The 16924-nt window shown below is 37.2% G+C and overlaps 1 protein-coding gene across 6 annotated transcripts in view; it reads right to left on the bottom strand.

The window, feature by feature from the left end:
- Window positions 1–16924, bottom strand: part of HECTD1 (HECT domain E3 ubiquitin protein ligase 1) — an 85254-nt gene that overhangs the window by 47384 nt on the left and 20946 nt on the right. For all 6 annotated transcript variants that reach the window (XM_027569644.2, XM_027569648.2, XM_027569646.2 and 3 more), the window contains exons 3-12: window positions 16380–16614; window positions 12546–12773; window positions 11250–11531; window positions 10884–11154; window positions 10300–10376; window positions 10116–10214; window positions 7180–7294; window positions 5953–6127; window positions 1629–1767; window positions 1269–1439 (exon numbers count right to left, since the gene is read on the bottom strand). In XM_027569644.2, coding sequence (XP_027425445.1) covers window positions 1269–1439; window positions 1629–1767; window positions 5953–6127; window positions 7180–7294; window positions 10116–10214; window positions 10300–10376; window positions 10884–11154; window positions 11250–11531; window positions 12546–12773; window positions 16380–16614 — 1792 coding nt within the window. The remainder of the gene's footprint in view (window positions 1–1268; window positions 1440–1628; window positions 1768–5952; window positions 6128–7179; window positions 7295–10115; window positions 10215–10299; window positions 10377–10883; window positions 11155–11249; window positions 11532–12545; window positions 12774–16379; window positions 16615–16924) is intronic.

Here is a 16924-nt window from a genome sequence, read left to right as displayed (position 1 = left end):
GGTCCTAGGATCGAGTCACGCATCAGGCTCCCTGCTCAGTAGGGAGTCTCTTCTCCCTCTGCCTGCCACTTCCCCTGCTTGTGCTCTCTCTCTCTACAAATAAATAAAACCTTTAAAAGATAATAATATTTCATTGTTTTTTTTTGTTTTTTTAAGTAGGCTCCAGACCCAGTGTGGAGCCCAACATAGGGTGTGAACTCAAAACCTGAGCTGAGACCGAGTCAGACACTTAAATGACAAAGCCACCCAGGTGCCCCTTGAAGATTTTATTTTTAAGTAATCTCTACAACCAACACGGGGCTAAAACTCACAACCCCAAGATCAAGAGTTGTATATTCTACCAAATGAGCCAGCCAGGTGCCCCTCAAGTAAATGTTTCTTAAAAATACACACACACAGTGTCTGTGTAAATAAAGTAAATGGGGCAAAATGTCAATAATTAGTGAATTTATGGGGCGCCTGGGTGGCTCAGTCATTAAGCGTCTGCCTTTGGCTCAGGTCATGATCCCAGAGTCCTGGGATCGAGCCCCGCATCGGGTTCCCTGCTCGGCGGGAAGCCTGCTTCTCCCTCTCCCACTCTCCCTGCTTGTGTTCCCTCTCTTGCTGTGTCTCTGTCAAATAAATAAATGAAATCTTTAAAAAAAAAAAATTAGTGAATTTATGAAGAATACTCTGATACTCTATTTGCAATTTTTCTGTAAGCTTTAATCAATAAATTTTTTAAAAAGTGACAAAATTTTGGGGGTGCCTGAGTGGATCAGTCGATTAACTGCCCAACTCTTGGTTTCGGCTCGGGTCACAATCTCGGAGAAGTAGGATCGAGCCCCACGCCAGGCTCCATGCTCAGCAGAGAGTTGGATTCTCTCTCTCCCTTTGCCCCTCCCCCTGCTCACATTCTTTCTCTAAAATAAATAAAATCTTAAAATAAGTAACCAAATTTTTAAAAATTATACTGCTACCTCATACTGCCATTATTTTATCAAAAGCCATCATTAAGTTATAACTAGATTTCCTCAAAAGAAACTCTATTCCTTTTTTTTTTTAAGATTTTATTTATTTGACAGAGAGAGATAGCGAGAGCAGGAACACAAGCAGGGGGAGTGGGAGAGGGAGAAGCAGGCTTCCTGCGGAGCAGGGAGCCCGATGTGGGACTCGATCCCAGGACCCTGGGACCATGACCTGAGCCAAAGGCAGACGCTCAACGACTCAGCCACCCAGGCGCCCCAAGAAACTCTATTCCTGAAAACACTGCAATCAACATCACTCACTTTTTCTGGTTTTGATTCCTCTTCATTCTCATCATCAGAGGAAGGTCCTGCCAAAGTCGAAACTTTGCTAATTACGCCAAGTCTGGCTAGCTGATCCAAAAAAATATCACCACCTTTATCTACCAAATCTCTTATGATCTGCAAAGCCAGCAAGTGCCCATCATCATCATCCTGGGGGAAAACAAAAAGGAATTTAAGGGAAAATGATAAAAATAAGTTTAGTTGCCTGAAGTAGACAAGTGCAATAATTTCACAGACTAAACGATTCACTGAAATTAGGACAAAAATCAAATTATTTTACTAACCATTGTCTAAAGGGAATTAAAGCTACAGGAGTTACAAAAAAGATAAAAATCTGACCTCTTGATCAAGGACGGTTGCAGTGATTTCCACTAGTACTGTAGGCAAATTGTGACCAACATCAGAATCACAAACTTCTTTTAAGAGTGCTTCAGAGCAAAAATGAATCATTTTTCGAATCAGAGCAAGACTTGCCTTCCTTAAAAAATAAATAAATAAATAAATAAATAAATAAAAGAATTTTAGGAAGCCAGGAAAAGAACCTAAAATAAGACAAAATGCAATTACACATTAGAGAAAAAAAAATATGCACAATGGTAAGTTTTACACACTCTGCTTAAAAGTAAACTGTATATAAATATACAAAAAGTACATATACCTATGTTCTCATATAAATGAAAATAAGACATCCTAGTAATCCCATGTCCCTAAACACTGCCACTGTTAACAATTTGTTATGCCTCCTTTTCCTTCTATACTCATCCACTGCTTGGCTTAGAACACAGATACTCAATAAAGTCATACAAACTAACCTCAGTTTTATAACAAGGAACCTGTTCTTTTAAAATAAATGCATATCCACACACATTTAAATTATAATAGACTAAAAGGACACTGCTCTGTTACATAAAGGATAGCAGTTCATTTAACACATATTTTCTGAGTATATAACAACACCCTAGGCACCGAGGATATCATTAACTTTGCAGTAACTTCCACAAGGATGGAGAAGCAAAATTCCTACTGAAGTCCAAGAAAGGCATGTGACACATGAATTTCTACAGCATGTGGTCCCTACTTGATGTAGATCACAACTCTCTTTAGTTGAAATTCATAACACTATACATTCTTCAAGTGAAAAAAGCATTTGATTGTAAATTCAAGATGTTATAGAAAATGGTAGGCCAAAGAGCAGGGAGCACGATGTAGGGGTCAATCCCAGGACCCTGGGATCATGACCTGAGCCTGCTTCTCCCTCTCCCACTCCCCCTGCTTGTGTTCCTGCTCTCGCTATCTCTGTCTCTGTCAAATAAATAAATAAAATCTTTAAAAAAAAAAAAAATAAAATATTAAGCATAACTATGGTAACACTTAATACATATCTAATTTTTATTCTCAAACCTAAAGAGAATTTAGTGTAATTATCTTCACTTTAGAGATAAACTAAAAGAAGTTAACTACCTTTCTCATGGCCACATATTTAGGAAGTGGCCACTGTGCATTGACTCCAGAGTCTGAGCTCTTAGCAAAGGCTTATGCTTTCTTACTTGCCACAATTAACTGTAGCTAATTATTACCTAGAGAATTCAGCACTAATACTAAAACTAAAATTCTATTTAGACAATCCTGAAACATACATACATACATAAATTCATTCATTCATTTTACAAGTACAATATGGTTATTGTAGAAACTTTAGGAAACACAAATTAACAAAAGGAAGAGAAAAAAATTACCTGTAATTCCAAAATTCCAATCCCCAATCCTGAAACATTTAATAGAGTGATAGAAAATAACCATCGAGGGAACTCGGGTGGCTCAGACAGTTAAGTGTCTGAATCTTGATTTCAGCTCAGGTCATGAGCTCAGGGTCAAGGGATGGAACCCCGCATAACGCTCTGCACTCAGCAGGGAGCCTGCCTGAGATTCTCGCTCTCTTTCTTTCTCCCTCTGCCCCTCCCCCTGCTTACTCATGCATGCTCTCAAATAAATAAATCTTAAAAAAAAAGGAAAGAGAGGACCCATCTAATAAGGGACCTCTATTATATGGTGGCATACTTTAGGATTTTCTTATCATGAAGAAGTTCTACTCCAAATATATCGGGATTCCTTTATTGGCATGACAGGTAGTCCTCTAAAATTTCCAGCCACATTATCCTGTTCAAAATCAAACTTGCTCACTCAAGAGGATTCTAAGTTCTGTTAAAAAAAAAAAAAAAAAAAAATGGCCCCACTCACACCTACACCTCTGTAGCTATTTGGAGAAGAATAAAAACCAAGTACTTTAATGTTCGCAGTGAATTATTTTACTGACATTTTTCTCCTACTTAAAGCAGACTGCCTGCACTTTAATGTCAACTCCTAGGCACTTGAATCCTACAAATCTACATGTTCTAAAGACCTCCTTAACTTAAAATGTCCAAAATCAAATTCTGAATCACTCAGTCAAAAATTCAGCACTCATTCTTCACCCATTCCTCTCCCTCATCTCTCACAACTAACTGGTCATCAATCCCTATACAACCCATCTCTCAACCTTTTCAATTTGTTCCCACCAATCCAGTCCCCCACCAACTGTTTGAAGTTCATATTGCAACGAACCCTTAAGTAGTCTGTTTTCATTCTTGCTCTCCTCCAGTACTTTTCTCCACTGGGCAGTCAATGGAATCTTCATAAATCACAAAATCAGCTGTGACAAATATCCTCACAGGTATTTAATGACCCTTCTTCAACTGCGGAGTATGGCTCATTAGCATGGGGCCACAAAGGGCTTCATAAGTCATAAAGGCTCCTGTCTACCTTTCTAACATTATTCACTGAGCTATCCAAACATATCCCCATTAATCCAAACACACTCCATTAATATTAAAATATTTACAACTGCTAACAAAACACACTCAGTCATGCTCTAAATATCTACTGAGGACCTACTAAGTATCAAGCCCTGTTCTATACCTCTTTGTCTTTGCAGGAATATAGCCGTACACAGGCCAGCTCTCAAAGAGTTCACTTTGGAGGGAAGACAGACAATAAAACAAAAGTCAAAGAAGAGCAAGATTTCAGACACTGAAAGCTCTGTAAAGACAGTAAAACGTCATAACTTATGTGAAAGGTATCCTAGGGGTAAATTTAAATTAGATGGACAAAAACATCAGTGGATGGAACATTTAAACTGAAACCTAAATGATATGAAACAACAAACCATCCAAAAGAACCAAGGATAAGAAAAGTTTCCAGTAAAGGGAAGTACAAAAACCCTAAGGTAAGGATATACCTGGGGTGTTCCAAAAATAGAAAAAAGGCTAGCTTATTGTACGTGTAATGGGCTAGGGGTTAGATAGTACTAAATGAGGTCAGAGAGCTGGTGGGGCTTATGTAAGACCTTGCAAGCCTGAGAGGTAAGGAGTTAGGTTTTAAGGGCACCTGGGTGGCTCAGTCGGTTAAGCCTCCGAGTCCTGATGTCGACTCAAGTCATGATCTCAGGGTCATGAGATCGAGCCGTGTGTCAGGGCTCTGTGCTCATTGGGGAGTCTGCATGAGATTCTCTCCCTTCACCCCCACCCTCAGTGCCCACGCTCTCATTCTCTTAAAAAAAAAAAAAAAGGAATTAGGTTTGAGTTCAAGCCAGATAGAAGCCACTGGTGAGTTTAAATCAGAAAAAGTGATATAATTATGATTTTTAAAATAGAGTAATATGTAGGGACAGATTATAAAGGAACAAGAGAGAAAAGAAAGACTAATTAAGAGGCAACTGCAGTAGTCAAACTACGAACCAGAGTATTAGCAACAGATGAACAGCAATGACACTACAGAAGAAGAGCCACCAGGATTTGTACCAGGATGGACTGACTCATACCTCCATGCCTTTGCACACAAAGTTGTCCAGTGATCCTTCTAATCTGTCTGCCTACAAAATCCCCAAGTATCCTTTAAACCCCAATTTAAATCTCACTTCCAGGAGCACCTGGGTGGCTCAGTCATTAAGCGTCTGCCTTCGGCTCAGGTCATGATCCCAGGGTTCTGGGATCAAGTCCCACATCAGGCTCCCTGCTCAGCAGGAAAGTTGCTTCTCCCTCTCCCACTCCCCCTGCTTGTGTTCCCTCTCTCGCTGTGTCTCTGTCAAATAAATAAATAAAATCTTTAAAAAAAAATAAAAAATAAATTTCACTTCTGCATAAAATTTTCTCCAATTGTGCAGCCCAATTAATTGTTAAATCATCTATATTCCCAGAGAACTCTGACAGTATGTCTAATCTATCACTTACTACTCACTCTTATTACTCACATCTTCCTCACTAGCCTGCAAGGAACGGAACAGGAAGCAAAAACCAAGTCCCATTTCTTTAGTTAACTCTCCAATGACATCTCGCATTGCCTCTACCAAAAAGGCCTCCATAAAGCTCAATAAATGTTTGCTGTACTTACCAGAATTTCTCTAAAGCTGATAGTCAGCAAGCTACAAAACTAGTCTTCTTGATTTTCAAAACTCAAGTCAGATCATCAGAAGAAAAGATTTAACTCTCCAATCAAATTTCCAATCTAAATTTTATTCTTACCATACCTTTTCAGTATTAAGATAAACGTCAAACCTTCTGGAAAAGGGAGATAAATAGAACTATATAATTGGCATAATTTAGTAAACACAGATACTATGAATAACTACCTTATTGAAGGCAACATAGTTTGCTGAAATGTCTGTGCAAACACTGGCAATAACCTTTTCAAGTATATGGGTGCCATTTCTGGATCTCCTTTTGGCTCATTACATTCTTCTTCATCTTTGTTTGTATCTTTCTTTTTCTTATCATCTCCTTTATTAACTGGACACATCCAATCACCTGCAGACAAATATTGTTCAAGAAAATAAATTTTTGGAAAATTTTTCTTTCAATTAAAAAAAAACATTAAAAGATGTACTGAATTTCAAATTTAATTATCCCTGGGGCACCTGGTTGGCTCAGTCAGTTGAGCATCCAACTCTTGATTTTGGCTGGGGTTGTGATCTGAGGGTCGTGGGATCAAGCCCTGCATCAGGCCCCACATTCAGCGGGGAGTTTGCTTGAGATTCTCTCTCTCCCTCTCCCTCTGCCCCTCCCCACACTTGCATGTGCTCTCTCTCTCTCTCAAATAAATATTTAAGGGAAAAAGAAGTATCCCTAATTAACAAGAATTAAACTGAAATTAAAAGATACTGTATCTATCAAAGACATTTGTAAGAATAATACTATTCCAATTTTTTTTAGTACATGTGCTACTGAAACAAGCACAAGAATGCTTAAGAACGTCAGTCCCACCAATGAGCTGAATCACAACTTAGGGAAATAATTTTGGATATTCCATTTGATTCTAAGGTTCACATTCTTTTACTCTGTGAGAACTTAAAAATTTGGTCAAAGTACTTCATCTACATAATACCCAACTATTCTTTATGACATTCCCATGCCCCTTAAATTTTTGGTTTTTGGGACACCTGGGTGGCTCAGTCGGTTAAGCATCTGCCTTCGGCTCAGGTCATAATACCAAGGTCCTGAGATCAACCCCTGTGTGGGGATCCTTGCTCAGCGGGGAGCCTGCTTCTCCCCCTGCCTGCTGCTCCCCCTGCTTGTGTGCACTTGCGCTCTGACAATAAATACATAAAATCTTAAAAAAAAAAAAAACAAAAAAAAAAACTTTTGGTTTGTTATTCTGCAATCATGCACCCACAGTCTCAAAGAACACTGAATGGTATACTGTTAAAGGTATATCACATGTTAAGGTATGGGCATATAATTACTTGACTTCATAGGAAGAGTTCATTTATATAATGTTAATACATACACAAGAAACTGTATATGTAAAAGTGAAGCTGAAAAACAACAGCAAAGGTAAAAGGAAAGATTGTCCCACTCACCTGGAGACTGAAGAATAGCTACTACTTCACTATGGCCCCTTTCCCGAGCTTTATCTAACGGAGTTTTCCCATCTTCATCTCTCAGATCTGGGTTTGCACCATGCCGTAACAGAGTCTAGAAAAGAAAAGCATTTAATGTGAATATAAGAATTAACACTTTATTTCTTCAATATCCAACTCTGCAATCCTCAAATTGCACCCACAGATTTCAGACTCACAATTACTTAAGCAGGCACCAATTCAAAACACTATTTTGCACATATCACCTCAAAAATGGTCTATCTAGATCTTGAAAAAATTATAGATTAATTTCACTTGGTTATTTATTTATTTAAGATTTTATGTCTTTATTTTGACAGAGAGAGACACAGAGAGAGAGGGAACACAAGCAGGGGGGAGTGGGAGAGGGAAAAGCAGGCCTCCTGCCGAGCAGGGAGCCTGACATGGGGCTCGATCCCAAGACCCTGGTTTCCTGACCTGAGCCGAAGGCAGACACTTAACAACTGATCCACCCAGGCGCCCCACACTTGGTTATTTATTAACAACTCAAATTAAGTAAGTTCACATGTGGAAACTACTTTTCCTTCAAACTCCTCCCAATTTCTTTAAGAGAGGTAATAGAGTACGTTTGTGATATGGTAATCATCTCCCTCATTTCCTATATACTGCCAATTACCAAGGTAAATCAATTCTCCTAGAATGAACTACAAAATTTATGTCTTAAATATTAATTCACATTGTTCACCAATTTTTAATGGACACTGGACTCTCTCCCCAACAGACTGTAAGGTCTTTTGAAAAGAGAACACGTCTCATGTTTTTCTTATCAGCCTCAGAGTTGCAGTTTTTCTAACTTTGTTATGATGTAATAGATATATCTGACAAGTAAGTGAATACATACACACATCTGCAAAGTACACAGTACTGGCTAAAAAATCCAAATGCTGAATCATAATAATTCAGTATTTTATCAAATGTAGGATGCCACACATTATTAGATGTATCACTATCACTAAGAAAGAAAAAAAAAGCCAGTTAAATTTTGTAACATGCTTTCTTATTGCTTGGAATTTTTTTTTTTTAAACTTACTGAAAGAAATTCTTTTAAACTTCGATTTTTTTTCCACACATTACATGGACAAACATAAGTAAGAAAATATAAATGAACTATAAGGTATTCCGGAACTTCACATTCTGAGCACAATTCTTCATAATTATTTTTTTATTCAAAATCAGCAATATTTATATTTCTACAAACAATGTTATTATCTGTGCCATAAAGACATTAATGACGCATTTCTGAGTGCTTCTCTATCAGATAGAATTTTTTATTCCTGTTGCATGAACAGGTAATGATAACTATGCTGCACTTTCTATCGGGTCAACAGCAATTATACAACATTTTCCTATCTAAGAGATGTTAAAATGTGTATGGAGGGGTAAGGGGGAAAGTGGAGGTGTATCTTAGAATCAATTAAAAACAGAAATATCTATGAAGATTAAATGGTAAGACATGTTAAATACCTAAAGACACTGGCTAGCACAGAGTTTCTGTGCTCAGTGAGTCGTACCTATTGTATCATTATTAGTAACAGCAGCTATCACTCACTATACACTGACAATTCATTTGGCTTCTTCTCTCCCACCCAACCACTCATAACTGCAAAACAGTACAGATCAAAAGAAAATGGGTCAATAAAACTTTTTTTATCATCCTTAGAAGTCACCTTTCTCTTTAAAACCTAACCAATTAAAATTGACAGAATTTGACCTTGAAGAGAACACCTTTCCCAAGTTAGAAAGCTAAGGTGTTACCCCAAATTTCTGTATAGTGTAAAGACGACAATAACAGAAGCTACCATGTGAGCATCTACGATGTGTTGACTCTATACTATGTGTTTTTTATGTATTTTTTTCTAATTATAACAATAATCATGCTATGAATGTATACACATTTAATTGAAAAAACTGCAAGTCAAACTGAAGAAACTTGCCCAAGGCCACACAACCATCGTGCTAATAAGCTGAAGCCTGAATCCAAGTGTGCCTGACTTAGCAGCAGACTAACATTGCACTGTGCCAAATTACTTCACATAGATTCTAGAGACCTAGATCATCCACACATTTGGTTCAATCTTTATCATTTGACTTCTCTGGACCTCCTCAATTTCTAAGTATAAAAAGAACTTTCCAATGTCCTTTGCTAATCTGAGAATCAAAGATACTATGATATGATTCTTCAGCAAATAAATTATGTGCTTTAATGATAAAAACAACACAAATATGTACAAAATTATTTGGTGCTAAGAGTAAGAAATTGGAATTAAAGTGTTTAGCAACAGGTGACTGGTTGAATAAATGTGCAGTATATCCACACAGGGCAAGAATACTGATGTAAAAAAGTTACACAAATACTAATAGGAAGAGGTCTTCAAGGGCGCCTGGGTGGCTCAGTTGGTTAAGCGACTGCCTTCGGCTCAGGTCATGGTCCCGAGTCCCGGGATCGAGTCCCACAACAGGCTCCCTGCTCAGCAAAGGAGCCTGCTTCTCCCTCTGACCCTCCCCCCTCTCATGTACTCTCTCTCTCATTCTCTCTCAAATAAATAAATAAATCTTTAAAAAAAAAAAAGGAAGAGGTCTTCAATATATACTATTAAAGGAAAAAAGTAAAGTATAAATCAGTGTATGCAACATGTTACATTTTGTATTAGAAAATGAGGGAATAAGCATATATACTTCTTTTTGCTTGCATCTATGTTAAAAAACACTAAAAAGATAAACAAAACACGCTTACCTATAATGAACAATGGGGAATGGAGTGAGTGGAGATGGCACGGAAGCATGAGTTATCAGAATAAAAGCTTTTATATCATTTTAATTTTGGAACCATGTAAATGTTAAATATTAAATTAATAATTTAAAAACCTGGATTTTACCTTTGCTACTTGAGGTCTTCCAAAACATGCAGCATAATGTAATGATGATGACCTCTGACCCCTATTAACATCAGCACCTCTTTCACAAAGAAATTCTACCTGTAAAATTATGAAGAATCATAAAATTGCCTTATGAATAGTTCTATCTTTGATTTAAAACACTAGTTTTTATTTATTAGCTTACCATTTCCTGAGTTCCAAAAGCAGAGGCCCAGTTTAATAGAGTCTGACCCACATCATCCATAAAATTTACTTCAAAGGCTGGAAGTTTGAAGGAGAAAAATAAATTTTTAAAACTCCAACAAAATAATACTGAACTTTTCTACAGTGGAAATCATTAAAAGATTGTTACTAATAACCACTACATACAGAGTCAATTTTAAACATTTAGGTCAACTCTACAGTAGTAAATAATCCACCAACAAATTCTGCAAAGGTATTCTAAAATTTTTAAACCACCGAGGATTCACAAGGCATTAAGCCTTAAAAATAAACATAACAAAGGAAAAAAAAACAAAAAACTAAATATATAACACAATTTAAAAGGGTACTAGTATCCTTAAATGAATAATTTCATTTACTAATTTAGTGGCATTTACTCAGGTCTTACCATGCACCAGGCTGATAATTAGAGAGGAGAGGATACAGAAGAGGTTAGCCATTCTATTGTCACAAATGCTAAAAATACTGTCTAAAATCTAGAAACTAGAAATTACCCATATAATTCCTATCTCAGCTTTTTTTATATTTTAAAAAATATTTTCCGACCTCCTGTGTCAATTGCATCTATAAGCGCATCGGTATCTTTACTTCGAATACAGTCTATAAGCTGCCGATGTGAGCGCTCCCCAGAGCTATCCAATCTCCTAAGTCCTGGGATTCTGCCTGTAGATCCAGCACTAGACTTTGGCAAAGCTTTCCGTCCTTCAAATAATAGCACCAAGAGAAGGTCGACCAAACGCATGGTATCAAGCACACATCTTTCATCACCCTGCAATGCACTTTCAATTGAATCTGGAAGTTCCGACCTCAGGAGATCCTAGAAAGGGAATGGGAGAAACGTTTAATATATGTGCATTACACAAAAATACTTTTACCAAAGATTAAAAATCAAAGATTCAAAAACACTCTTACGTGTGTGACTACTGGAGAGCCTCTGCAAAGTGTTGAGAGCAGGCTTACAATTGTTGACACCTGGTTACTCAATTTGGAATCTGCAGCTGTGGAGGGTGCTCCTGTAGTGCTGCGGCCTGGTTTACAAGCAGATGATGGCCCTGAAACTGTACCACCAGCAGCAGCCATGCGAGATAACAGCTCCTCGGTTAATCCATGCTTGGCTAACGGAGCTGGGTCAACACCACGACGGGTAAATCGGTCAGCTAGTGATGCAAAACACCGCAGAGCTCCATCGGAAACCTAGTGATATCAAGAAAAAGCATATGGATGATAAAATTCACCTAGGGGTGAATTTTAATAACTAGGGTGGTAATAAATTAGCTGGTACTGCTAATTTCATTCCTGAGATTATAAGGCAGCTGTAGCAAAGATATGAAGCATGTCATCTGTCTAGATTTTAATCCTGGCTCCACATTCTGCTAAAGTATGAACCAAAGATATTGCTTAACTGCTCAAGGCCTCAGTTCCCTTAGCTGTAAAATGGGGATAATAGTACCTATAATTCACTGTCCAAGCTTAAATAAGATGATATATGTAAAGAAACGAGATGGACAGTAAAAGCTCAGTAAGTGTTAACTATTATAATGAACTCTGCCAAAATAATCTATGAATATCAACCAAAAATAATTAACAGAATAGTAAAACGCATTTAAAAGTCAAGTTTTATTTTCTAAAGTATGCTAATTAAAAAAACTTTACACATAAGATATTTTAAATACTGTTATTTTACTTCAATGAGAACTATCCTTCTAAGTCAACAACACTGTGCTGAATCAACAAACCACACTAAGTATAATGCAGCTTTAAAAATTATGTATTTCTGGGGTGCCTGGGTGGCTCAGTGGTTAAGCATCTGCCTTCGGCTCAGGTCATGGTCCCAGGGTCCTGGGATTGAGCCCCCATCAGGCTCCCTGCTCCACGGGAAGGCTGCTTCTCCCTCTCCCACTCCCCCTTCTTGTGTTCCCGCTCTCATTCTCTCTCTGTCAAATAAATAAAAACTAAAAAAAAAATCCTAAAAAAAAATGTATTTCTGAAACATTTAAATTTTAAAAATAAACATATCACTTTTATAATTTAAAATGTTTCACTGCCAAAATAAAAAAGATGACCATACAGAAATATGAAATGAGAAAAAGAGAAAATGGACTTACCTTCATCAACTGAAAAGTTCAAATAACAGTGTATCAAAGTTATAAATAAGGACACTATAAAGTCACTTTTTGGATACAAAGTATACAGCAGTGATTTATTTACCTGATGATCTTCATGTTTTAATAAACTAGAAAGAGATTCCACACAAATTTCTAAAGAAGAATCTTGAGGTTCCATTTTGCCACAGAGTCTTGATACCACAGCCATGGCAGAGTGCAAGGTATCTTTATGAACCAAGTGTCCACTGTCACGAATGAAGGTAAGCACACAATTCAAACCACCAGCCTCAAAGACTGCTCCTGACTCACGAGTACATATCAGTTCTAACACCTAAACAGTAAATCAAAATTAACAAAAGAATACAGTAAGGCCAATTTTAATTTTCTAGCATCACAGAAAACACAATGTGCCCTCCAAATTTATTAGTAGCCACATTTTAAAAAGCACAACAAATTAATTTGAATATTTAATTTAGCCCAATATATGTAAGGCATCATCACTTCAACATTACCAAAGTTAAAAACTGATGTATTTTACATTCTTTACTGTATTTTTTTTAAAGTTTTTTTTTTTAAATAATTTTTTTTTTAGGGACACCTGGGTAGCTCAGCCAGTTAAGCAGCTGCCCTTGGCTCAGGTCATGATCCTAAGGTCCTGGGATTGAGCCCCGCATCGGGCTCCTTGCTCAGCAGGGAGCGTGCTTCACCATTTGCCTGCCACTCCCCGTTTGTGCTCACATTCTCTCTCTTTCTGATTAAAAAAAATATATAGGGTTGCCTGGGTGGCTCAGTCGGTTAAGCATCTGCTTTCAGGTCAGGTCATAATCCCAGGGTCTTGGGATTGAGTTCCACATCAGGTTCCTTGCTCAGTGGGGAGTCTGCTTCTCCTCTCCCTCTACTGTTTCCCCCACTTGTCTCTCTAGCCCTCTCTGCGTCAAATAAATAAATAAAATCTTTAAAAATATATATATATTTATTTTAGAGAGAGAGGGAGAGCATAAGCAGGAAGAGGGGCAGAGGGAGAAGAGAGAGAGAATCCCAAGCAGACTCCCCACTGAGTGTGGAGCCCCACATGGGGATTGATCCCATGACCATGGGATCACAACCTGAACCAATATCAAGAGTCAGATGCTCAACCAACAGAGCTACCGAGGTGCCCCATATTCTTTAATATACTAAGTCTTCAAAATCCCAAGTGTATTTTATCCTTATAGCACATCTTAATTTGGGGTAGCCACATTTGAAATGTCCTACATGGCTATTGTATCAAACAGTGTAGGTTCAGATGGTGAAGCCTGCATGGCAAGTTAAGCAACTAAAATAACTTAGCAGAAGTTTACAAAGTTCCTACACATTTAAATCAATAAATAAATGCTTGCTATTACATTACTCATCATCCTCACAATCTGTGAATGTCAAAGCATGAAAAATTAACTTTCAGGGGCGCCTGGGTCCTGAGATTGAGTCCCACATCAGGCACCCTGCTCTGCCGGGAGCCTGCCTCTCCCTCCCCTCTTCCTGCCCTCCCCCTGCTTGTGGGTACGTGTGCTTTCTCTCTCTGTCAAATAAATAAATTTTTCTTAAAAATTAACTTTTATTTTCCAAATTATGTTGATGTTTAAGGAGTTCGGGTAGAACTAAAGAGTTAATGGGGTCCACAGATCTTACAGGCATACCAGAAAATTTAGACTCTATTCTTTAAGCTAGAAAAATGTGCGTTTCTTTGAGAAAAATGTTTTAAGCAGAAAAACAGTATAATCAGATTTCCAGTTAATAAATGGGAATGGGCCATAGGGAGAGTATAATGGTAAATGCAAAACTAAATTTCAAGCATTAATATTTAAGAGAGAATGAAAGCTTAACTAAGGCAATAATAACAGAGACAAACATAAGGAAATAAACTAGAAAATCACTTCATCATGTGTGGGGTGGAAAAAAGGAAGGAAAAGATAAAGCACGGGTTTCTGCCTACAGTGAGTAAATTTGATGCCAATTATCAAAATAACTGTATCTGTAGTAAAAGATCATAAATTCAGACAGCTATTGGAGCTGTCCAACAGGCCTTTGTATATGGAGTCTAGAACTCAAGAGAAAGCTCAGGTCTACAGATAAAGACATGAGGGCCATATACAAATGAATGGTATTGATGGTGATAGATGAGATTATCTAGGCAAAGTCATAATTTTAAGAAGATAAAAAAAGAACCTTAGAAATTTAAGAATAAATTAACAATAATCTGCAAAGGAAACAGAAAAAGGGAGAGCAGGGTGTGAAAGACAGGAAAGAGTTTGAAATAGTATGAGTCAATGAATAAAAGAATGGAGTAAAATTACAGTCCCAGAAGAAACATGAAGTATTATGATCAAGAGAGTAAGACAGAAGCGCACCTGGGTGACTCAGTCATTTGGGTGTCCAACTCTTGTTTTCAGCTCAGGTCATGAGCTCAGGGATGTGAGATCAAGCCCTGAGTCAGGCTCCACACTCAAGTGCGGAGTCTGCTTGAGATTCTTTCTCCTTCTGCCCCTCCCCCTGCTCACACACTCACGCTCTCTAAAATTAATTAAATTTTTAAAAGAGAGAGAATAAGAGAAAAACAGCTCTAAACAGGAAAATAGATACCTCTTTGTCTGAGTCTAAAGACAGAAATAAATCTACAGACACAGAGGCAGAAAATCAAGCCATTAACACCTGTAACACCAGCTCTCAAAGTGTGGGGAAGACATTTTCAAAGATCCTTGAAGTTAAAGCTTTTTTCAGTAATACCAATACCATGACAGTAATTATCTTTTTCATTCTCATTCTCTCAGGAGTGTAGGGTGGAATTTTTGAAAAGCTATATGTGATATAGCAACAGACTGAATGCAGAAGTAGATACGAGGATCTGTCTGACTTCTTCTATTAAGCCAGACATTATTAAAGAGACATACAAAAATGCTTAACAATGCTACTGTTCTCATTAATTTTCCATTTGTTCAGGAAATAATTTTTTCATTAAAAATGTATGTTAACACATAATGAGTCTGTTATTTTCAGATAAATATATGTTCTAAATTTCTGTTTTAATATCTAATATAGTAAAGATAAATAGAGATAACCTACATAAACAAAGGCTCTTTTTTAGGGCCCCTCAATAATAAGACTTATAAAGGGATCCTGAGACAGAAAGTTTTGAAAACTGCTGGCCTACAAGAGCAGGAATCTTAACAAGAATAAAACAAGAATCATAAACAAAAAATCATGGATAGTCTAAATGTTTTCATCAAGTAGTTTTAATAAATTACTGACCCAGCACTGGTGCTTTCAAAGTCACATAAAGTTTATAATTAGTCCCACCAGGAATAAAACAAAACAGCTACTATAAAGGAAGTACAAAAAAATAGTTAAATCCATGGGCCCTCGAACCAGACTTCCTAATTTCAAACTCCTAATTTTTCAATCCTGGCTCTGCCATGAACTACTTGTATCACCACCAACCAAGTTACTTAACCTCAGGATGCTTGAATTTTTTTCAAATAAAAAACAGAAATGCTGGTATTAGCAGCATCTACCTCATATAAAGTTGTCATGAAAACTAAGTGAGTAAAAACATGTAAAGTGTTCAGCATAATGCCTGACTCTAATAATCAGTATTAGTTATTACTATTTTCATACAAAATCATTTTGGCTAAGAACAGGGATTACCTATCTCAAAACCTACCAGAAACCCAAGAGCCAGCACAGAAGAGCATTATCAGTGACCTACAATTTTCCTTCGAAGATAAGACTTCTTTTCCCAAGCTATAAGGGATCCTCTTTGGTACCACAAGGACTATGACTTCCACTGTTGTCAATCACTCTCAATAAAGTAAAAATAATGAAAGAATTTTCTTTTTTAGCAAAATGTGTTTTATTCTCTAGTGATCTTCAAATGGGCCAGTAAACACTAATTAAGACTTACCTTTACACATTGTTCAGCTAAGTCTCGGCTAGTCCTGTTATTAAGCTCGACCACAACTAAACGATTACAAAGTGCTTTTATAGCTCCATCAACCCCAACAATCCTTCGGGTGCATTCTGCAGATACATCCAGATAGTATGTGATGGCACGGGCTGTCACCTCTAATACATTGTCTGGAGCACTTTCATCAAGAAAAATTTTGCAGAGGGCCGGTAAGAAAGTGCGAGGAGGACATCTGTAGTGAAAGAAATCATATTATACCTAGGATTACTAAATTTTTCACATCAAAAATTAACAAAATAACAAGTAAAAACTGTAACATAATACATCACATTCAATACTGTCTCTGCATCTGTATTAGGTAGTATTTCTCACACTGCTTTTGTTTCCAGAACAATACTCATAATGCTAATTTCATCACTGCTGAAAATATCAAGTTATCAACAGTTAAAGGTAGCAGCATTAACTTGAAACCATGTTTAAAAAAAACATTCCTGGGACACCTGGGTAGCTCAGTCATTAAGCGTCTGCCTTCAGCTCAGGTC

Source organism: Zalophus californianus, chromosome 6 (genome assembly GCF_009762305.2).
Source record: "Zalophus californianus isolate mZalCal1 chromosome 6, mZalCal1.pri.v2, whole genome shotgun sequence".
Taxonomy (NCBI): domain Eukaryota; kingdom Metazoa; phylum Chordata; class Mammalia; order Carnivora; family Otariidae; genus Zalophus; species Zalophus californianus.
Note: the sequence above shows the minus strand (reverse complement) of the source record. Positions and strands in the feature narration are given on the sequence as shown.